Below are 25,219 nucleotides of genomic sequence, written 5' to 3'. Positions count from 1 at the left end.
TGGGACAGAAATAAACTTTGGGTTCTTGTAATCCTTGTTTTGTTCTGGTTTGTGATAATGCGCATGATTAAGTAAATAGTTTATGGTTATAGAACATCAGAAATATACTGGACAGCAAAAGAATGAAAACTGAAATCTCATAAAGTAAGCGTTCATTTTCATGTCTTCTACTTAAAAACTTGTCAAAAAGCCAGAGTTGCATTTGTTTTGCTGTCAGTATAGGACAAGCAGCCTGGTTATGTCAGTGCTAGACTTAACACATGCACATGCACACGCGCACACAAAGAACATCATTCAAGCTTACTCATTTACGTAAGTGTGTATATAATTATAATATTGCTGTAGTGGTTAATAATCAGGCATACAAACATATGGTGGTTAGCTATGGTTTATTGGGATTGTGTGGATATGAATCAAATGAGCTAAACGTGGAAAAAACATAGGAGACAGAAAAGGCTTCCGTGTAAACAATCTTTTAATGGTTCTATACAAAGAGACATGTTCAAAAATAGCATACTAATGGTCAGATGAAATCAAATATAATTATTTGCTTAATTATTCACACAATGCACACATCTCTAATGAGACACCAAAGGTCATTGAAAACAACCCTCTAGAAATAAATACAAATTCCATGCTCATGCCCCCCCCCCCAAGATACATTTTCAAACCTCTCTTAGCGTAAAGATAGTCTTAATGCTCAGAGAGCCTCGAAAATATAGGCCTAGTTGCATAATTGCGCATTTTCATGGAAAAAGGACCATGACTGTGCTGTATGAGGAACTACCACTTGTGTGTCTTTCTACATACACAGTATCATCATCATCTCCACTCATCTATCGATCTTGTGAGACATCTTGAACAGCACCAGTTGAAGAGAAAAGCTCCTCAAAAAGATCCAAAATATGTACATTTAGATGATTGTAAAGACATCAAAATCATAGATAACAAAGTAAATACTTTCACAAATACATATCAGACCTTATCAATAACAAAAACATGTTTACATCAGTTTCAGTCTTTTTACTTTTTTTCCTATATTTGAACAAATATCATGGAACTTTTATCCTCTATCATATTAAACACAGGCAAAAGGACATATGAGGCATCGCATACTTCTAACACGGATATAACAAGAAATTGGTAGAGACTTAAAATATTTTCATCATAAACAAGACTCCTCGTTAACAATTACATAAATATTAAACATTGATCAAGTTATCAATTTAAATCTGACTGTATCATATATCAAATACTTATAATGAGTGGGAGAGTGAGTGAGGTTTTGTGATGCTTTAAGCAATATTCTAGTAAGAAAACGACAGTGGACACCAGAAATGGGCTTCACACATTGTACCTATGCAGGGAATTGAACCCAGGTCTGTTCGATATGTTGGTTGGGAGTGCTAATCCTCTCTATGCTGCTGTTTAACCAATCAGACAGAAGAGTTACATAATCCCCATACTTAACTAGCAATAACGTTTTACCAAGTAGGATTTACATGTCACTTGAATTATGAATAGAATGTGTAAATGCTGTTGCTCGAAGACACCCACCCTATTCACAGGACCACATGCTGAAATAAGTTCAGCATACTAAAGACTAACGGCTAAGTCAGGTGTAGGGGAAACAGCAGTGTTTGGGAGGGGGAATGGTTGCAGCAGTGATACCTCGATGACAGAAGCCACCCAAGCAATATGTCGTCCCACCAGTAAGGACTAACAGTTGCCTCCAGCCCAAGATGATTCCTGGGTCTTCAGTGTGATGAGGGGATGCTTTAACCACATGGCTACTCCACCATTCCTGTGAACATTAAAAACTTCACACCACAAAGGCAGATAGATGAATTCTCACAGTAACAGGATCTTCTCAACATGCTTGACTTAAGTTCAACATCAGGTTCCTGCCCAATGAACCCAAATCATCGCTCAGATAAACTGCAGCAGGTTCAGAAGAGGGGGGAGGGGATTTGTCGAAAGGAGAAAAAAAAGAAACGTCAGTCCAAGGAAGTGTCGGTCGTGCCCCTTCCTACACCGAACTACAGTTTACACCAGTACATGCCACAAAGGAGGAACTTGATGTCTCCCTCTCATCTCCCATGTTGGAAGATCCTGATGCTGTGAGAATTCATAGACCGGTCTTGTTGCTGTGAAGTTTCTAATGTTCCAGGTGCAGTAGGGTAGCCATGTGGTCAAAGGGACCACTCATCGCACTGAAGACCCAGGGATCATCTTGGGATGGGAAGCAACCGTTAGTCCTTACTGGTGGGATGACATATTGCTTGGGTGGCTTCTGTCATCAAGGTATCACTGCTGCAATCATTCCCCCTCCAAAACTCTGTGGTTTCCTCAACACCTGACTTGGCCGCTAACCTTTAGCCTGATGAACAAATTTCAGCATGTGGTCCTGTGAAGAGGGTGGATGTTTTCGAACATGCATTCCATACATAATTCAAATGACACGTAACTCCTACTTGGTGAAACGTTATTGTATATTATGTATGGGGATGTCATTATGTGACTCTCTTGTCTGATTGGTTTGACGGTAGCACTGAGAGGATTTACACTCCCAACCACTTTGTCCCATAACAAAGCCAGGCCCTGCTGTCCATTAAATGTAATAACTGAGGATATGTCACTGGTCTGGTGGCTTCTGTCACTGAAGTATCATTTCTGCTACCATCCCTACTCCCAATACTGAGGTTTACTGAACATCTGACTAATCTATATCATGTTACACTGCTACTCAGTAAACCTGTAACAGTCACAGCCAGTACGTCCACAACAAAGCCAGGATCTACTTTACAGCAGATAAAACCAGTGCTGATGACTCATTGATCTGGTGGCTTTTATCACTGCCCCGACACTGAGATTTCCTAGAGACCTGAGTTAGCATAAAATTGTTAGTCCCAGCCAGTAAGTCCATAAACAAAGCCAGGCTCCACTTTACATCAAGTATAACTAATCTGAAGTCATCTACCAATATCTTGAAAGTAATCACTGATTAAACAATGTACACCAAAATAGGGCTGTAGGGATTCTCTCATACCTATAGCTCATTCATACACTGGTAAACTATCATCCTTTAGTGAGATTGTGCTTGGTTACAAATAAAACAGAAACTGATGGTCCTGAGGGAATGGAACAGCTCCATCAATAGTATGGCTGAACATGACCTGGTGATAAAACTGGATGCACCCACAGCATGCAGGTCTTCAGTCTGAGTTAAAAACTCCTCTATCAGAAGTTTGTCGCACACATTTTGTCTGAAGCTGTTCTCTTGCAAGCGGACAAACATGTCAACACATCTGTCACATGTCAGTGATTTCATCATTCCCTTCTAATTGCAGCTGTTCAATGACATCAGGGTTATCAGTTTGTGTCATATCAGTAATCAGGTGATACACAACAGATAAATGAGTGAACTGATAAATTGAAGGATGTCACTTGTAATTATAACTTTAAGTATCTTGCTTATAATAGACAGATATAATATCTTCGTCCATTACATTCATTCACACATTTCATCATAAAACACTGAATATCTTGTGTGCATGGTTACAAAATTTTCAATGACTCACAAGGAATCTTCCACATATATATAAATATATATACCCTAAAATAGTATCAAAATACATCACAGATCACTTTGTTCAAAAAAGAACAAGCAAGTATATATTCAAATCAACAATCAAATCAACAAATATAGATAAAGGCTTATCACAGTTCGAGGTCAATTTTGAGTTCATAGCCAAGTCCGTTAGGGGTATTCCATTGCATCTCCAGGACAGCAGTTCGTTAAACCTACATTAACCCCTGGATACACTCATGTGGTCCTTACAATTACAAGTTACCTCCTCTTGATTTCCACAAGTCAATTTGATTGGCTGTGGTACTGGGTCTAATGTCTAATGATGGAAGTTGCAAGACAGCTTTTTAAAAAACCTGCCTTAATGTTTGGTTAGCAATAGCAACAATCATAGCAGCCAGTCCCTCTAATTATGATGGAGTTGGGTGGAATTCAAAATTGAAAATTTGACCAGCAAAAGAAACCCTAAATTGACTCTTTGATGGAAAAGATGTCTTCATACCCCCCAAAATTGGTGCTGGCTTGGGTGTTTCTAAGCATTATGAAATTACCTTTTCCTAATATTGACGTTTTATTAACTAGAAAAATTTCATGAAAATCAAAGGCTGGTAATTGGCACTGCAAGAACTGCAAGAATGTATCCCATGGCTAATGCGGGTTTACCGAGATGCTAGCCCTGGAGATACAGAGGATGTCTGCAAGGTGTCTACCCAGAATTCCCCATGAAGCTGATGTTCTTGGAACTATCATGGGGAAGGTGCTTGGACAGCTTCTTCTTCAAGGTCTGTTTGACCTTGAACGTCTTGTCTGTGCTCACAAGTTGTTCGGGGAAGTATCCATATGTCCTTTTCTTGATCAGCTTCCCCTTCTTGATGTAACCATACACACGCCCGGCAACAGCAGATTCAGTCACATAGATCTTACGTCCTGAAACAGTTCAAATATATCAGTTTCAGGTAAGGTATTCAGTTAATGTTTGTTGGAACATGGGCTGAAGCTTCCATTAGACTTTTTCAAACGGGTGAATTTTTCTGCTGTCTTTGGCTGAGTGATTTACATTATAGCCTCAATAACGCATATATACACTCCTTCCAGACTTAGTTAAGTACAGTATCAACTGGAGTATTTAACTGGCAGAAAAACTCTAGGACTGTGGTATCAGACAATTTTCAGTGAGAAAGCGTCTTCTTTTGCTGAAATCCCAGAAGTGATAATAGTGATAATAGTGGAAATAAGGTGTCCTTGAATAGTAAACTTTGTTAACTGGAATCCATGTCCAAAAGTAAACTTAATTGTGTTGTAATATTTGCAGAACATTGTGTTACAAACATGCAAAAAACCCAAAAATAACCCACAATCTACTTTGCCAGTTGGGAATGTCTTTCGAGACTACTTCAGCAGGAAAATGAAACGACAGTACTTGAACAAGGAAACATTACTCAGACTAAAAGAAAAGCAATATAGACCTTATACAATATCTATTTTTTCAGTCTATAAGCACTGGTATTTACCTCCTGCACAGTAAAAGGTACACAGTTACATAATACTGTTGATTCTATGAAAGATTGATCTAGTAATGCCTGGATAATCAATGTTGGTTTTTCATTCATTCCTGCAGTCCCAACCATCAAACACCTATTCATATCTCTTTATTGACATTAAAAAGCTACACATGGAGAAGATTATTGGGTATGAAGATCGCTATCATAATGATCCTGAGTATTTCTCTTTATTGATAGAAATACACAGAATACATTACCTCAAAACATTCATCTTTACCTGAATCTAATTCATCGACAGCTTGTGTGCACTCAATGTCTGTTCTTATCTTTTTTCAAACAAACTGTTCAATACCTCATTGAACAGTTTGTTTGAAAAAAAAAAGAAAAGAAAATACACTGCACCCACTTCACAACCACCTTAGATGTCTGTTGTCTCCATGGTAGCAGAAGGTTGAGCACAAGAAGTTCCATGAGCAGAAGGTTGAGCACAAGAAGTTCCATGAGCAGAAGGTTGAGCACAAGAAGTACCATGAGCAGAAGGTTGAGCACAAGAAGTTCCATGAGCAGAAGGTTGAGCACAAGAAGTTCCATGAGCAGAAGGTTGAGCACAAGAAGTTCCATGAGCAGAAGGTTGAGCACAAGAAGTTCCATGAGCAGAAGGTTGAGCACAAGAAGTACCATGAGCAGAAGGTTGAGCACAAGAAGTTCCATGAGCAGAAGGTTGAGCACAAGAAGTACCATGAGCAGAAGGTTGAGCACAAGAAGTACCATGAGCAGAAGGTTGAGCACAAGAAGTACCATGAGCAGAAGGTTGAGCACAAGAAGTACCATGAGCAGAAGGTTGAGCACAAGAAGTTCCATGAGCAGAAGGTTGAGCACAAGAAGTACCATGAGCAGAAGGTTGAGCACAAGAAGTTCCATGAGCAGAAGGTTGAGCACAAGAAGTACCATGAGCAGAAGGTTGAGCACAAGAAGTACCATGAGCAGAAGGTTGAGCACAAGAAGTACCATGAGCAGAAGGTTGAGCACAAGAAGTACCATGAGCAGAAGGTTGAGCACAAGAAGTTCCATGAGCAGAAGGTTGAGCACAAGAAGTTCCATGAGCAGAAGGTTGAGCACAAGAAGTTCCATGAGCAGAAGGTTGAGCACAAGAAGTACCATGAGCAGAAGGTTGAGCACAAGAAGTTCCATGAGCAGAAGGTTGAGCACAAGAAGTACCATGAGAGTGCCAGTTAGGAATTTCATCCCCACCCATGTCCTTCCCCATAATTTGGACTGGGACAATAAACAATGTCACAACACAAAACGTATCATGATATTTTACCTTTGATACGATATGTACCATGATACATATAGCTTGTAAGAATGACACAGTAGTAAAATTTAAAATGATTTATTTCAAGGTATTTGACTTTGAGTATAACAATAAGATTATTGTAATAAACAAACAAGTAAGTAAATGTTGTATTACTTTCCTGGACCATTATATACAGTGAGTAGATGATCTAGATCACTAGAAAATCTTGACTATTCAAACCTCCAATGGCAAACTGACAGACACTGCCTATGTGTTTCATGATAGTTTTTTCGAAAATGATATCACTGTGACATGGTTGAGTATGACCTGGGCTTGACTGACTTTCTTTCAATCTGGAAACATTCGCTACGCTACCTGTGTTGGATGAAGCTGCATTCTTATCAACACTATGATGGCTATGTAGGTGAAAAGTCATATTGGTTGTGCTACTCGTGCACCGAACTTCAGCGAAACATTCCCTGCATACAACAGTATTCTTCATAGATTGAAGTACACCCCAAGGTTTGCGATCCTTCGAAACCAAAACATTTCCACACAAATGACTAATAAGATGATGGAGGGTCTACTATTTCCAGTTTCAGCCACTGCTGATGTGGTCACCAATTTGGGCAAAACGGACACAGTGATTAAGTATGCGCAATTCGATTGGTTGCAACAGACAGTTCATCCAACAGCTTGCCGCAGAATGCCACAGCTTTCGTCCATTCATTCTAATCATTGTGAGCAAGGTCGTACCATGTGTTGCTGTTCACTTCTCTGATGTCAATGACTTCACTTAAGGCGCTGACGTTGCCAGATCCATTGCCGGCGGGCACTCTGATGCATTTGTAAATGTTGATTTTCAGTGCATGTCCCTGGATGTTGAAGATTGCTAGGTTGGAGCAATCCTGTTCCAGGACCCGAAGATTGAGTCATTGAAACACTCAGTTATCCTGTATGGATGGGATTATATTTTATATCTAAAACTGACAGTTTCAATTCTGTGATGTTGCCCAGCGTTAACTTGTACTGTCATAGCGAAAACAATTCGATGCAACCGTTGTTGATTTTTCTGTTTTCATGTGCACAGCTCTCAACAGCGTGGATGGGCTTTTGCCTTGAACATTGTCCGTCGTGCCCAGCTGATAGAGATGAATGCACAGTTCACGGTAAGGGATGAGGCTGGGCAACAGTTTCTTGAGGTGCTATGTCGTTAAATCATCAACCCTGGTGTTCTCGCCAAGGGTCTACCCAGTTTGATGGGTTGGTCTTCATTCATCAACTTGAGCGTGCCCTCAGACTCACTGAGTTTAAGACTGGCTCCGACAGGTTAAAAATTTCATCGTCCAGCATACACGTTATAATAACCGTTTGTCAACAGGGGGCAGTTATTATCGATAAAGTTTGTTGTTGTTTCTCTCTACGCTGATATTCGACGGGTAATAGGTGATATTGTAGAGTGTGAGTCGTCACGATGTGTCAACGATCACATGCAGCAGTGGTACGGGCTTTCCGCTTGTGATTCCAAGGAGTGTGATGTACGTCAAAAATAAGATATGTAATTAAAATTTTCAAGCTGTCTACATTCTACTACAAGAAAATAAGAGAGAAACTGTCTTTAACCGGTTTCACACAACTGAAAATCGTGGTGATGTGGTGGTTTCCCATTTTAGTGTTCAATTTAGCGATGTCTTGCAAATGTATGAACTTACAGTCACAAATGTCTAAGCAGTACACAATCATTTAACAATCTGATGCAGTTCTGGCAGAGCAAGTTCAATTTTGCTGTCTGGTGTGTAATGACAGGGTGCCTGACCTTGAATGCTATTAGTCATGATTCACTGAGTCAGTCTGTATTCTATTTTCACATATACTACCAGATCTGACACATCCTGAACGAAATCTGTGCCACAAGAGTGAGTGAGTGAGTTTAGTTTTACGCCGCACTCAGCAATATTCCAGCTATATGGCGGCGGTCTGTAAATAATCAAGTCTGGACCAGACAATCCAGTGATCAACAACATAAGCATCGATCTGCACAATTGGGAACTGATGACATGTGTCAACCAAGTCAGCGAGCCTGACCACCCGATCCTGTTAGTCGCCTCTTACGACAAGCTGAGTCGCCTTTTATGGCAAGCATATGGGTTGCTGAAGGCCTATTCTACCCTGGGACCTTCGCGGGTCTGCGCCACAAGATGAAGCGTGGGATGCATTGAACAATCTGTACGATTGGTGGATTTGCAACAAATTAAAAATTGAACTGCACAGGGATTGGTGTATACTGGTAGAATCGAACTCTGGGTTGGCTATTCCATACAGTGGAGAGTGATCCATGAAAGAAGTCAGTGATAATTTACTGAGAAAAGGTAAACTAAGTTGGCAAATTGCTCCAGAAAGTAGTAAGTGGCAAGATGATCGTATGAATGATTCCACTTTTACTGTTCAAAAGGTGGAACAACATCAATAAGATGAAGAATATTGGAAAATGTTCATAAAGGACAAGTCGGAAGGAATTACTCACGCTGGCTTCACCTGCTTGAACGATTTGATTAGAACGTATATGTGTGGGCCATGCTCGGTGTGCAGATGCAAATGCGTTTCATCATAGTGGGTACAGGGACCATGAATGAAGTGAAGAAACAGTTTGTGGTCAATGTTGAGGACACCATCACCAGACCGGCGGATTTACTAGTTGCCATACGATACCAAGACACTTTGCAGCATGCCGGGTTGAAAGTCGACTACATGCTCGGCATAGGACTGTATGTGGTTCTGAATGACATGTGACTGAGGGTCCACAAAGTAGTAGGCTACAACAACGAAATCCTCATCGTGACCACTGATCAACAGTTGGGCATTAACCCTGATATCAACATCCACCACGTCCCATCGCATACAGGTAAAATGGGCCTAGTAAAACCACCACCTAAACCTCTGAAGTGTAGCATTCAATCACCACGTAAGGAGGTCGAACATCAGCCACACTTCGATCATATAACAGTGCTCGTGGTTGGTGGAATCGCGGTTGGGTTGTGCCTCCTTTCATTAAAAATTCTTTACCGGCCACGTGCAGGAGGCCAGCTGTGCCAACAACCACCCACAGGTTCTTGCCGAGCCATGTGGCCATTTTTGATAAGAATCCCAGCAGCAAAGACACTATGCTGCTCAAGATGGCGGGCAGGGCTTCGGCAGCTTTGCAAAAAGCTTCTGCCACTTCCCCATCTTGAACTTCAAATGCTGTATTATGAGTTCAATCTTTTAACCATCACACTGGCAAGCCAGCTGAGATGATAGTGCTCGGAACTTTGGGTCAACTCTTGCAAGCTAGGTGGTACTTGAAAGGAAGTCTCAGATGCAACCCTTGCTCTTTTTTCAGGGTGTTGGGAGGCTTCATTTTCATCAGTAAGTCACTAAGCCACATCTGTGGCAAAACCATCATAGTGATACTACTGGTAGCTAGTTAAACATGAGTTGCAAACTTTTAAAATGTAAGCATTTTTCAAGATGTAAAAAAGTTCCTTATTGTTAAGAATCAATACTCCAGTTGATGATACGATAGTTGTATGAAACTTACATGTATCGTGATGTATCGGTGCATCAGTGAATTGTCCCAACCCTACCCAAAATAAAAGGTAACTGCTTTACTTGTTATTAATGTGTCTGGCACTCATCATAACATGGTAAAACAAGGAAGTGTGGGTTTTGAGTCAGTATACTTTGAAGGTAGTCATGTTAGGCCACACTAGCTCAGTGGATAATTGTGTCATTGCACAAAGTAACCCCCATTATATTTGTGAGTGTATGCTGAGGTAGTGTTAAGATCACTAATGGTACAACGGCAGCCAGACTCACTGATGCCTTGTCTCTGAATATATTTGGTAGTAACGAACAATTCCTTGTATATCTGAAAGAAGCTGGAGTGAGATGGGGCATTAAGGGCCTGAACCTGAGGAAATGTAGACTTGCTACTACAAAACTATTCAGTGATTGAAACAGCGACAAAATGCAAAAAAAGTGAGCATGCAAGGCTCGTTAATATGCTTGACACGGAATGCCTGAGCTCAGATACTATTCGTTTGAATCAAGAATGTCATTAACACTGTTTGGACTGTTTTGTCAACATTATGCAAAATGTAAAGATTTGCTGACTTGTTGGTATACGGTTGCAAGGATTGCCAAACACTCTGACCAGATTTGAAAATAAAGGATTGAATAATTCTTCTGTTATAGCTTTGACAAAAGTGTGTAAATGACAATCAGAGGTATATATAACAATGAAATCCTCTATGTGATCTTATAAACAATAGCAAAAAAAAATGAGAACACTTTGACAAAAAAAATCATGTTCATGTTATCAGAGAACACAAACTCGGATTAAAAAACATTGAATGTTGTTTTCACATTACACAGTCGTAAGCTGCGTTATCAGCTTCTTAGCTTTTCCAACTAGTTTTCTGTCTCCTTGAAAATGAAATTCACAGGGAATTTCTAACCCACTAGCAATCTCACAGAATCTATGTTCTGATTGTAAGACTTTGCACATAAGATGACCACCTCGTTTTATGAAGTGATGAAGTGTGTATGACAATTCACGAGGAACATGGCCAACTACTGTTCTGCCTTTTAATAAAGATATTGCATACCTGTCACAAGGGTTGTTATTGTCCAAAGGGGCCTGTAACCATTCATTTATGAGTGGATCCCATACATGTCTGTGAACATGAAAGCCCCTAACTGCTGATTCTATATATATCTGGAGAATACTGACTGACCCGTGCCATGTGGATGACATAAGTTATGATTTAGGGGACCAGACATAATATATTTCGTTTTTACACCAAGGGAGAATACATTTGAGAAAAACTGCAAACTACAAAGGTCTATACCCCGCACTTATTTTAGACCCAGCGTTTATTAGAGGCCCGGCACTTATTTCTGGAAGCACTGCTTAATCTTATTAAGTCCCAGTGCAAAGCAGAGGAAATACAGTACATACCTGCTTTGAATGAGATCTCATCTGTGGCACGGGCACTGAAGTCTTTCATAGCATACACCTTGACCTTCTGGCCTTGCGTGATGTTACTGATATCAGTGGCTTTGGGTTGCCCTTGTGACTGCTCCTCATCAGAGTCAGAATCAGCTGAAACATGAATAGGTTCATTTCATCTTTACTCATGTCACAGAAATATAGGCTGTTCAAGTGGCAGGAGGCTAGTAAATGATGCAAAGGTTTGGTGAATTGTTTAACGCCACATACCATGATAAATGATGGCGCGAATAATTTCAAACATTTATCCTTTTCATTTTAATTCGATGGTTATGCCATGACATATTATAACAGTGTTTTCAGTTACCAGCCAGTAAAAATATATCAAATGACTGATCTATTTATGGCAAACAAGTCCAAGTCACTATTACTAATACCATTTCCTATTATTTAGCTATTATAGGAAATGTACAAATGACTGCAAGCTCTGAGACTTTCAATACAGATTTACAAACAGAATAGTTTGCACAAAAAGAAAATTAATGAAAATGAAGATAGTTGATGATGATACGTGTACAACATGTACATTTTGTAAAACTGCCTCAGAAGATATATTACATGTCTTCTTTGAAGGTCAAATTGTTCAGAAGTTTTGGCTCAATGTTTAATTCCTGAATGATAACTAATGTGAAACTATCTAAATTTATTATCATGTATGGACTGCCCCCAAATAGCCAAGTAATAAATCACATTTTAGGATATATCCTTTGGAGATTTACTCAAGTTACTTAAGGACATGTGCTATATTGAAAGGTTTATTGCAATGAAAAATAACAAACATAGACATTTTACTAAGAAATGGCAACATTTAGATACTATTTTACTTAGCATATACACAGTTTGACCTACTTAACTAAAAGGTCCACTACAGTAATAATGTATTCGCCCAGCCTCTATTTATTTATAAATGTACACCCTCATTCGTGTATACAAGTTTGTACTAACTTGATGATGTAAATCCAACAAGTCATGTTCAATATACACATGTGGCCATCTGTTTTGATAATTTAGCTCAGTCGTTCAAATGTATCTTTATCACTGGCACAACACAAAAGACACAGGTTATACATTTTTTATGACAATATATCATTTCTAACTGACTCATGTCTCTTGCATATGTGACTCAACATTTTCAAAGATAACCCCCAAAATGTCCATATAAGTCATTGCTGATGTAATATTTGTTAAAAAATGTGTACCTGGAGGTTGAAAAAATAATGTTGTATTATTCTAGTGTTACGTCGTGTTATTCTAGTGTAACAGCAAGGAGAGTAACTTAATACAGTTGATTGAATTATTTATTTATTGATTGAGTGAGGTGTTATGCCTATCTTATCCTTAGCCATATTGAGGCACTATCACACCTGGGGACATTCACACATTGTACCCATGTGGGGAACCGAACCAAAGTCTCCAGTGTGACAAGCAGATGCTTTGTCCATTCCATCCCTCATCTTACAGAGTGACAGGAAAAAGTTAAATAAATATTATACTTAGGTTAACACTAACAGTCTCAGTAAGGCATGGTTTGGGTAAATATTTATAGGATATGAAATAAGCATCCCTTTTGTATTAAGTTTATGTCCCAAGTGAAATGATCTTGGTTTGTCGCAAGCCTTAGCAATTAGTAATAAACAGGGTTCAGTCCCAGCTGGGATTCATATGAAGTCTCTATCCCACTCATGATACAACAAACAACACTTACAGGAGTCTTTATCACTTTCCAGTACTGTCTCCATCAACATGGGAGCTGCTGTTGGTTTCTTGTCTGTCACCAAGTTGGGAATCTCTGTTTCAGGCATACGGCAGACTTCTTTTGAATTTGGTGTGGTATTTGTCACACGACGTGAATATCTTGGGGCTTCTGTAAGAATAACATGGTATTATAGACATTAAACAACATCCCAGATCAATGTGTCAGGTAATGAAAGTGATGCATGAATGTGGGTGTTTCTATGAACAAGGATATGGCACCAATAAACCCAAGATCATTGATATGGGGTGAAACAGTACACTCTTAACATGGTATCATAACTATTCCGGTACACAGCCTTTGTTTTAACAATTCAGTCTGCTTTGGTATATGAGAAAAAAAAAGAAGTTAAATAAATAGAAACTGAAAATGAATGTTTGGATTGCATTATGGTATACCAAACTGAAGGCAAAATACCATAGTATTTATAATACTATACCGTGGTATATCATTTCACCCCTAATTGTTGACAGGTCAGTTACAAGAGGACTCTGAACAGTGGACAAATCCATGATTATCATGGTGATCTATTTCAGTTTTTTATGAATGTGCTTGATCTGGTCAACAATGTTATCCGACAATGGCTACTTATGACTCATATGATTTTGAAACCAAAATGATTCAGATCCTGATTAAAAAATGTGAGTGAGTGAGTGAGTTTAATTTTACACCGCACTTGGTAATATTTCAGCTATATGGCGGCAGTCTGTAAGTAATTGAGTTTGGACCAGACAATCCAGTGATCAACAACATCGATCTGCGCAATTGGGAACTGATGACATGTGTCAACCAAGTCAGTGAGCCTGATCACCCGACCCCGTTAGTCGCCTCTTACGACAAGTATAGTTGCCTTTTATGGCAAGCACGGGTTGCTGAAGACCTATTATACCCCGGGACCTTCACGGGTCAATTCATAATGTGATACAAAAGTACTGTTCCTCTACACAAGTTTGTCACAAGAAAAAAATTAAAATTTCAATAGAAATTGTATGTTCTTAACTTATCCTATCTCACTGTATGCACTTCTCTCTTTCTTTGACACTGAAAGGAAAAATGTAAACTTTTCACCCCAGGTCTCTTGTCCATTCACCCTTGCACAGCTTCCTAGCCGTCAACCACAGCATGCAGCATGCCCCACTAGCTTCCTATTTGACTGCCATAGTGAATCATCATTCTCTTTCTTGTCGCACATGAGTGTGAACGTGTATTGCTTAGCTCAACGCTAACATTGGTCTAAAATTTGGGGAAGGCTCACCAGCCACAAGAAAAGGCATCATTCGCTGTGCAAAGAGGTGTTTTCCTGCGAGTGATCCACATGTGTTTTGTGTGGACTGTACAGGACAGTGTAAATGTTACTGTCGCTGGTGGTTAACAACTTCTATCATAAGCATGAAAGCAGAGCTGAAGAGACCCGTGAAGGTTCTGGGGTAGAATAGGCCTTCAGCAACCCATGCTTGCTATTAAAGGTGACTCAGCTTTTTGTAAGAGGCAACTAACGGGATTGGGTGGTTCAGGCTAGCTGACTTGGTTGACACATGTCATCGGTTCCCAAGTACACAGATCGATGCTCATGTTGTTGATCACTGGATTGTCTGGTCCAGACTCGATTATTTACAGACCGCCGCCATATAGCTGGAATATTGCTGAGTGTGGCGTAAAACTAAAACTCACTCACTCACTCAGAGCTGAAGAGGAGAGCACATTGGCGTTGAGACCCTCCAATCATATTGCCAGTGTATCCAAGTCCCAAGCTGGGGGTCTGGGGATGATGATATGAACTCTGGAAGTTGTTTTCTGTACCTTGTGGTGAACAGGTCTACTTCAGGCAGTGATAAAAGGTACAACATTGACTGGAAAATCTGGGAGCAGTTTCCACTCTGATTTTAAAATGATGCAAGTAGATCAACTTGGCATGGTTCGGCAAAAGATGGTAGTTTGGAGTTTGGTAAATACTGACGGTTCGCTGAACACTGTTGAATCAGAGAATGCTGTTGGATCTGCGTTCTGGCACTTGGGCCTGACGTTTTGGTGATGACGTTCAGATCGATCTGCTTTTTAGTATGGGGATGAGGTGGCGAATCAGTCTGACGATGTGATTCTGATGAGATAGGCATTGCTGTGCAGGAGAATCAGTTAAATGACGTTGTGATTAATGCTAAGGTTTGACGATTATACTAAGAGTAGTTTGTTGAACCATAAGATGGCTAGCTAAGTCAAAGAACATAGATTCAGTGACTGCTGATTCGATGAATGCTGGCTCATTGAACTCTGGTTCATGGAATGCCAGTTTGGTTTGGTGCAAGCCAATTGGATGCAGCCATGGTTCGTAGACAAATGCTACTAATTGATGAATGTGAAAGCTGGTTCAGTGAAAACTTCCCTCTGGGGAAACTACACCTGAAAGTGCTGAGATGGAGGATCTGGTGGTATATCAAACCAGGCGCCCCAATAGGTGGTCTGAGAGATGGAACACTCTCTGTTGAGTGAGCAGACCGCTCATTCCAAGCGGTAGAACAACACTCATCATTGCAGCCAGCTCTAGGGGAAGGACAGTTCCCTGCACTGGAGTCCAGGAATCTGGTACAGTCCTAGTAGGGAGATGTGAAGAGGCAGGAGCCCGTTTCAGAAGTCGTAGCATGCTGAGATCTATAATTGGAACTCCTAAGTGTAGATCTGGCATTAGAACTATATCTATGTCTTGAGAAGGGATGAACTGGGAGAAGACGCACTAATGGTGACCAGCATGAAGCTGAGGAGATCGGGATTGAGGAAGGTGAGTATCTCAATGAGCATGTTGATCCCTTGATCTTGAACGATAGGCAGAGGTCAATTGTATAGATCTATGTTGACAGGTCGAGTGTGTAGAAAAGGAAAATCAAGGAGGTGAAATCGATTGAAGAACTGTTCTTAATGAAGTAGATGGAGGCACATTCTTCGTTGAATGTGAATGAGTCAAAGAGTGGCATCTCGGTGGTGAAGTACTAAGACTACCAGGTCTAACCGTTGGAAAAAAAAAAAAAAAAAAAATAGGAGACTGGTTCAAATGACTCGGTGAAAGCCGTGTCTGTGCTGAGGGAACATGACTATAGGAAGCAACAGAGTTCGATTACTACCTCGCAGATGATCCGGAGGACGTTCTGCTGAATACCACTTGGGCTGAATGCAAGAGACAACATTTCTAAATGCCAAATGGGAAGCAGATGGTGAAGTAACCTCTAACGGGTGTTGAAGCAGGTAGACTGCTGCCTGTTACTGCTAGATGAATGATGACAGCTAGAACAGCTCCAGCGCATGCGCTGTGGGAAGTTAGTAGGCGTAGAGATCAGCTGATTCTTGCCCCAAACAGATAAGCCAGTGCCAAGATAACTGCTCCATGTAGTGAGAGACAGAGAACGTAGTTCAAAGGTCCCATAATGCAGAAATATACTGATGGGTGGTAGACAAAGAATTGGACAATGCTCTCATGGAAACCTCATCATTTAAGTGAGTGGATTATGACCGGCGAGCAGACAAAGTAGGATGCTTTAACATGACTTCTTGGAGGGACTGGGTCCATCAATCAAGTGAAGTGGCATAACAAAAGTAGTCAGTAACAACACAAGCAAACCCTAGTGGCTCATCAAACTCCATGAAGGTAAGATCCTTGTGTTTCTTACAACATGAGTCGCAACAAAACACTCAGGAAAACACATTATTGCACTGTGAACAAGGCTTCCTATTATGGCTTCCCAATGTTGTTGAGAGTCATATAGGTAACTAGTGGGGTGTGTTGCATGCTGTGGTTGATGGCTGGGAAGGTGTCTCATTAGGAGGGTATCATGGAGTGAATGGACAAGAGAGGCCTTGGGCGAAAACTTTACATTGTTCCACTCAGTGTCACAGCAAGAGAGAAGTGCATGCCGTGAGATAGGTAAAGTTTAAAAATATGTGAAATATCTGACATCACGGGGCAATAGAAAGTCTTCTTAAAGGTACAAGGTTAAACAATATGGGTGCACTTGCAGAAAAGGTTCCTGGTGATTCTGATTATAACTCTAATTGCCACACAGTCTTAGGATGGCCATGTCACTATATTACTATGTGCAAGTTTGCCTTGGTCGGAAGTCAACCAAGGTGGTCTCCCATCAGGGCACCTTGATACACACTACACCAGAACATGGCTGTAAGTCAGTCTACCAAGGTGGTCTCCCATCAGGGCACCTTGATACAGACTACACCAGAACATGGCTGTAAGTCAGTCTACCAAGGTGGTCTCCCATCAGGGCACCTTGATACAGACTACACCAGAACACGGCTGTAAGTCAGTCTACCAAGGTGGTCTCCCATCAAGGCACCTTGATACAGACTACACCAGAACATGGCTGTAAGTCAGTCTACCAAGGTGGTCTCCCATCAGGGCACCTTGATACAGACTACACCAGAACACGGCTGTAAGTCAGTCTACCAAGGTGGTCTCCCATCAAGGCACCTTGATACAGACTACACCAGAACATGGCTGTAAGTCAGTCTACCAAGGTGGTCTCCCATCAGGGCACCTTGATACAGACTACACCAGAACATGGCTGTAAGTCAGTCTACCAAAGTGGTCTCCCATCAGGGCACCTTGATACACACTACACCAGAACACTGCTGTAAGTCAGTCTATCAAGGTGGTCTCCCATCAGGGCACCTTGATACAGACTACACCAGAACATGGCTGTAAGTCAGTCTACCAAGGTGGTCTCCCATCAGGGCACCTTGATACAGACTACACCAGAACACGGCTGTAAGTCAGTCTACCAAGGTGGTCTCCCATCAGGGCACCTTGATACAGACTACACCAGAACACGGCTGTAAGTCAGTCTACCAAGGTGGTCTCCCATCAAGGCACCTTGATACAGACTACACCAGAACATGGCTGTAAGTCAGTCTACCAAGGTGGTCTCCCATCAGGGCACCTTGATACAGACTACACCAGAACATGGCTGTAAGTCAGTCTACCAAAGTGGTCTCCCATCAGGGCACCTTGATACACACTACACCAGAACACTGCTGTAAGTCAGTCTATCAAGGTGGTCTCCCATCAGGGCACCTTGATACAGACTACACCAGAACATGGCTGTAAGTCAGTCTACCAAGGTGGTCTCCCATCAGGGCACCTTGATACAGACTACACCAGAACACGGCTGTAAGTCAGTCTACCAAGGTGGTCTCCCATCGGGGCACCTTGATACACACTACACCAGAACACGGCTGTAAGTCAGTCTACCAAGGTGGTCTCCCATCAGGGCACCTTGATACACACTACACCAGAACATGGCTGTAAGTCAGTCTACCAAGGTGGTCTCCCATCAGGGCACCTTGATACACACTACACCAGAACACGGCTGTAAGTCAGTTTACCAAGGTGGTCTCCCATCAGGGCACCTTGATACACACTACACCAGAACATGGCTGTAAGTCAGTCTACCAAGGTGGTGTCCCATCAGGGCACCTTGATACAGACTACACCAGAACACGGCTGTAAGTCAGTCTACCAAGGTGGTCTCCCATCAGGGCACCTTGATACACACTACACCAGAACACTGCTGTAAGTCAGTCTATCAAGGTGGTCTCCCATCAGGGCACCTTGATACAGACTACACCAGAACACGGCTGTAAGTCAGTCTACCAAGGTGGTCTCCCATCAGGGCACCTTGATACACACTACACCAGAACATGGCTGTAAGTCAGTCTACCAAGGTGGTCTCCCATCTGGGCACCTTGATACAGACTGCACCAGAACATGGCTGTAAGTCAGTCTACCAAGGTGGTCTCCCATCAGGGCACCTTGATACACAAGGACATGGCTGTAAAATATTTAAACCAATAACTGATCCTTCATCATTTTCTTATGACACTGATCTTGACCAATATGTGTTTGAGAACTGAAAGTCACTGAGGCATCAGAGACGTGCCCAGTAATCTGACCCTTAACCCAGATGGATGCAACCTGAGCAGACTCCATACACCTCTCAGTGCCACTGAGGATTCTTCTGGGAAAAAATAGTATAAATAAACTTCACAAAAAGCAGTCTGGAATAGTGAGAATACTGCCTTGTAAGGCATAAGTAACTGATAAACTAAAGGTTGTAGAACTCACTTGACTTCTCAGCATCTGGATGAACTGCTGTCTTTATAAACAGTCTGTCTGTCTTGTCTTTGGCTGACAGGTCTTGGCTGTAACACAAACATAGGTCAGTGACACAGACACAACTGTAACACACATATCACTGTAAGGGAACAAAACTCACAAACACATGCAACACACATCACTATCACTGACACATACAGATAGTGGTGTATACTGAGAAGGAACTTACATAATGCTAATCTTATCAGATTGCTCATCTTGAGGTGTCCTCTGAGAGAATTCTTCATCTGTCTTCTTGGCTGATGCTTCGGAGGGGTGAAGCTGAGGGAAAAATGTTGGCCATTTTACACTGGTTAATCCACAGATCTAAGTTTTAGTTTGGACCATTACTTTATTTTTAAGAGACACACATGTTTTATGAACAGAACATTTCTGTTTTCACATTCAACACTGACATTCAAACCATTCGAGTCTGACAGTTCAAATCATTCACAAACAAAAATTTTCCAAAATAATTTTACAGTGGTGGCCATTCTGTGCCCAGATGAACTTCTGATCTACATCTTTGATACGTTTTTCTGATACAAAGCACTCCCGACTCCATTAACGAAAAGAATGCCATGCTGCTCTACTCACTTGCTCCTCAGGGAACTGATGTTGATACAGATAGAATGCATTGTAGCAGTCAACTTCTTTCTGTAGGTTGTACTGCTGAAGGCGAGAGCTTCCTTCTTCATACAATGGCTTCAACACCTTGTATCTAGCAGGAAAAATATTTTCCACAAATGTGCAAAGTTACTGTAAACCACTGGGTAAAAATGCTGTAAACCAATTCAGGTATTTCTTTTCACAAAGTATACACCTGACTGTATATATAGTAATCCAGTTGCGATAACTTGATTATGGAACAAAGTCCAAAGTGATGCATTAACTTGTTTACCATTTGTGTGAAACTCATGATCAAGTTTATGGTTTGTGATGGTGACAGACCCAGACTCAGGATTAAAAACCACAATCCTAGGTTATTGGCATGCACAAGGCTTGCAATTCTGTAAAGTGAACTACTGCAATTCAAATGACCAGTCCCTCCCATACACAGGCCTGGTGACCTCATTGCTTTTGCAGTTTTGGTAACATAAACAGACAAATGTATACAAATCACAACAGTGGCTAATAAACAGGAGTTGGGTAGTAAGCTGCTTCTAGCAATATTCCAGCAACATCACAGTGTTCTAGTCACATAACCTAGTATAGTGCCAGTTACTAATATCTACCTCTTGACTTCTACAGCTTTAGTGTTTCGCATCATCAACGTTATCACATGGTAACATAACCTAGTATAGTGCCAGTTCCTAATATGTACCTCTTGACTTCTACAGCTTTAGTGTTTCGCATCATCGACGTTATCACATGGTAACATAACCTAGTATAGTGCCAGCTACGAATATCTACCTCTTGACTTCTACAGCTTTAGTGTTTCTCATCATCGACGTCATCACATGGTAACATAACCTAGTATAGTGCCAGCTACTAATATCTACCTCTTGACTTCTACAGCTTTAGTGTTTCGCATCATAGACGTCATCACATGGTGCAGATTTTGAAGGCGAGTCCTCTCATAGGCATCAGATTTATTCTGGAATCCTTTCATATCCTGAAGTACAGAGAAATGAATATTTCGCAAGCACAGAAAAATCCAAATAAAACACAAGGATTAAATAACACATACTTTATCACAATCCAAGCCTGAGCATCTTCACAACTTGAGGGAGTTAACTAACTCAAAATGTCTCTTTCCATCCTTATAATATCCTTATATACAGTGAGGCCATATTTTGTTTGATTGATGAGTCTATGCATTAGCAAATGAATTCGCAGGGATTAATATCCTTTTTGTAAATGTATCAACTATATTGCAAGATTCAATCAATTCATCTGCTTTTAGCAATATTCCAACAATATGATAACAGGGGACACCAGAAATGGGTTTTACACATTCACCCCACATTGGGATGCAAACCTGGACCTTCGGCATGACAAGCGAACACTTTAACACCTGCTTCATTTAACAACCGCTCATACGGTTCTATGGGCTAGAAAACATTATTTCTGAGCATGCCATTCAAAGGCACTTAGTGTAATTGTTAAGATGATTTAAACTAAACAATTGTCACTAAATAGAAGGAATGTCAAACCCTGTCATATATTGTAGACAGTGTTCCCGTTCTCTGGTGATTACCGGTGTTTTGCCGATAAAAATTGGGATGATCCGGTATTTTCAACTGCTGTAGGTAAATTTTTCATTGCACTAGGTTGCCTTTTAAATCTAATATAATTGCAGTTAAACACGTCTTGGCACATCTAGATATAGACTTTAGCACATTACGCATATGCAGATCAAGCCATGCCATGTGATTAGCTGATACAGACAGTCCCCCATTATCTATTTATAGCCTTAGCACGTGGTAATCATTGCGTGTGTAGTGAAAAAAATGGCTTCCAGTAGTAAAAAGGAACAGTGTACACTGACAGGGGTCTTTTCAGGAACAAATAAGATGCAAAATAAAAGTCAAACATCTAATCCAGTGGTTAAGGGTATGGTAAAATATGGCGTTTTTTTCCAATTGTGACATGTCATACAGCCCCATGCCTTTCCTTTTATTTTGTCATATTTATGTAATCACAAAATAATCATAAAAACACATCTTAAATAGTATATATAGTCGCCCATTTTCCGTTATCAGAAGCTTTTCACTCGCTAACATGACACAATAGTGGAAAATACCACTTCCATTCTGTAAGCTTTGTATGAATAACATGCGAGGCGTTTTGCTTGATGGTGGGTATCGTTCGAAATCTGCGATTATCAACCATATTATATATGACTGTACGCTTGCCGAGAGTATTTTCACAGTTGTAAGAAGCGATTTTATTGGATAATAATTGGTTTCTAATGATGCGGTTTCGACACAGTCTGCAATAGGGATTGGCCAAAATCAGGCACGTGACCCAAGGCAGCCAATCATATCATAGTAATGTTGTCTGTGTGAACGAACACTTTTAGATTTAGATGAACGTTCTGGGTAAAATAATGGCATTTTGAATGAATTAAGCAAGAAATCCCAATCAATATGTAAATTATGGAAACTACTGGACATATTGCGCTGCGTTATGACCTGTGACAAATATACTTCATGCACGTTTTCTTCATTAAACATCGTGTCTGAGCATAAAGACTGAGGTGGAGAAAGCGGAGATGTCACTTATCAGTGACTAGCCTTACATTACACAATCGCACAAAAGGATAGACAGAGTAATTTTTACGTACGTTTGACAACTTTTATGAATGTTGTTCTTGATTTTATTCATCAGTTTTTTCAATTTATTTAATGACATTCTGAACACATTTATTGAATGTAGTTGGACAGCTTGAAATCATTTTCTGATTCAGTGATTACCTCAGCATGTCATCGAATTGATATTTGTATTTAATGTAGGTCTAATGAACATATTCTCAAACAACAAGCAACACACAGTACATCCTGCAACACTTTAATTGATATTTTCATTATAAATACTGATTACTTTCTCCTTGGATAAAACCTGGTTCAGCTGGAATTTTCAGACCCTGTCAGCATAAGCCACCAGCAATTTTCAAAGCCACCAGGAACACTGGTAGATACAACTTTCTGCCTTAGATCACTTAGATGATGTATAAATACTATGTTTGGACTGTTTTCTACAAGTGAGTGAGTTTAGTTTTATGCTGCACTCAGCAATATTCTAGGCATTTTGTGGCTCACAGTCTGATCTGCACAACTGGGAACCGATGACGTGTGCCAACCATGAGCAAGCTTGAGCACATGATCCTGTTAGTCGCCTTTTGTGTCAAGTATGGGTTGCTGAAGACTTATTCTACCCTAGATCTTCAATGGTCCTGTTTTATACAAGAACAAGTTCCTACCTTTATGAAAGTTGGTCGTGTAGATTTTTCCTCTTCCACTTTTTGTCGGTAAGACGTCTTGGCCTCTGCAGTGTCTGATTCCAGTTTTCGCCAGTGAGACAAAAGTTCCTGAAAGCTGGTGCGACCCTCCTGGCCAGTTTGTGCTGCATCCATCTCGGGCTTGAACTTAATCATCCGGTCCTTAGCAAGGAAATAGTCCTGTGAACAGTATGGAAAAAACATTGTGGAATGAAATTTCATAACTGAAACTGTTCAATAAAAGGATAATTGTTTGTGTTCAGCAGTTTGAGTTTCTATCATCATCATCATCATCATCATCATCATCATCATCATCATCACCAATATTCACTGGATGCAGCTGAGAGGTCGGTGGTTAAAACCCTAGAGAAATCTTTACACAGTTTAGCGTTTGGTGTTCAGGGGCTAAAGAACGACAGGTTATGACAATGTCTGACAAAAGGTATCCTATTGAGCTCCAATCCAGTACCGTAGTAGGTTGGCACTTGCTGGAGTAAATTTTGAACAAGTAGCCACATTAGTACAAGTAACCCCAAACCCCCTCAAGACCTGACACAACAAACATGCCAATGCTCATGCACACACACACGCATGCATGCATGAAAACACCATTCAAAAGAACTAAGTACATTATATCACTTTGCAAAGGTAATACAAGATTTCTCACAACTCCTTTATTACAAAAGCACAGTAACTGGTGTGATGCAACAATCACCTCTTTCAGCTGGCCAATCTCCTTCTCCAGCTTCACTTGTCTCTTGTTTGTCCTTTCATACAGGGACTGAGTGGCCTTCCTTGAGGCCTGAACATCTTCTGAGTCAATGTAGCTGAGAAGATAAAATCTTTGAATAAATAATCATCTGAATATCTTTGAAACTTTTACTGTTTAAGAAATGTATGAGTTGGTAACATCTGTGACTTGATAGAAGGTGTCTTTGTTTCCATAACCTTTGTCTACTGTAACAGTGTTTTCTTTCATTCAGAAATATATCAGTAAAATTACATTTGAAAATATCAAGCAGTCACACTCTTATCAAACATAGGGCTGGGCCGATACACTATGTCACAATACAATATGTACCATAATATTTTACCTGCAATACGATATGTATCACAATGCATACAACTTGAAAGAATGACACAGCATTAAGGTTTAAAATGACATATTTCAAGGTATTTATCTATTACATAAACACTACTGTTATAAACAATCAAGCAACCCTATCATACTTGCATATTGTTCTCTAAATAAGTACTTTTAAATGTTTAAGATAATACAGTTTTCTTTCAAAAAAAGTGTATTGTTTTGTATCGATACACCTGTTGCTGATATGATAGATGTATCAAACTTAAATGTATTGTGCCAGTGTTCACGAATAGCCTCTGATCCTCTGAAAATCTGGCAGATTTGCCAGTGGTCAGATAGAAATCACCAATCCACCAGTCCCAGTGTCTGACTGAATATTTCACAATGTCCTTGTGTGAAGTTGTTACATGTGGCATGTGACACTTGTTTGCTGTTTATAAATTTTATGTTTGTCATCATCTAATGGTTAATAATATTCAAGGCCAGTTATAAGAAATGTGAAATCTAAAATGTTTGTTCAACGTAATTCTGTGGGTCCTGTGAATTTTCAGTGGGTCAGACAGACATTTGAAACTTATAGGACCCAATGTCCCGTTAGTCTGAAACACAATCGTGAACACTGTTGTGCTGTGTCAGTGTACTGTCCCAGCTCTAATCAAACATTTTAAAGGTTGAATCCTTAAGCATGTTTTCCCACACATTACAACCATATACCAAGGAATGTCATCTGACAGTAAGTTGAAACTCTTGTCAATTAAAGCATAACTCTTGACTTGACAGTCAGTGACCAAGCAATCAGCAAATAAAGCATAAACATAACAGTCTCTGACATAAAACCACCAGCTAC

At 40.4% G+C, this 25,219-nt stretch overlaps 1 protein-coding gene across 1 annotated transcript in view; it reads right to left on the bottom strand.

The window, feature by feature from the left end:
• Window positions 1-4,295: 4,295 nt before the first annotated feature.
• Window positions 4,296-25,219, bottom strand: part of LOC137281549 (protein kinase C and casein kinase substrate in neurons protein 2-like) — a 32,334-nt gene continuing 11,410 nt past the window's right edge. The window contains exons 4-12 of the mRNA XM_067812853.1: window positions 24,001-24,112; window positions 23,268-23,465; window positions 20,845-20,957; window positions 19,940-20,063; window positions 19,533-19,624; window positions 19,313-19,389; window positions 13,135-13,302; window positions 11,388-11,531; window positions 4,296-4,516 (exon numbers count right to left, since the gene is read on the bottom strand). Of these exons, the coding sequence (XP_067668954.1) occupies window positions 4,296-4,516; window positions 11,388-11,531; window positions 13,135-13,302; window positions 19,313-19,389; window positions 19,533-19,624; window positions 19,940-20,063; window positions 20,845-20,957; window positions 23,268-23,465; window positions 24,001-24,112 (1,249 nt within the window). The remainder of the gene's footprint in view (window positions 4,517-11,387; window positions 11,532-13,134; window positions 13,303-19,312; window positions 19,390-19,532; window positions 19,625-19,939; window positions 20,064-20,844; window positions 20,958-23,267; window positions 23,466-24,000; window positions 24,113-25,219) is intronic.

The sequence above is a fragment of the Haliotis asinina genome, chromosome 1 (assembly GCF_037392515.1).
Source record: "Haliotis asinina isolate JCU_RB_2024 chromosome 1, JCU_Hal_asi_v2, whole genome shotgun sequence".
Lineage (NCBI taxonomy): Eukaryota > Metazoa > Mollusca > Gastropoda > Lepetellida > Haliotidae > Haliotis > Haliotis asinina.
Note: the sequence above shows the minus strand (reverse complement) of the source record. Positions and strands in the feature narration are given on the sequence as shown.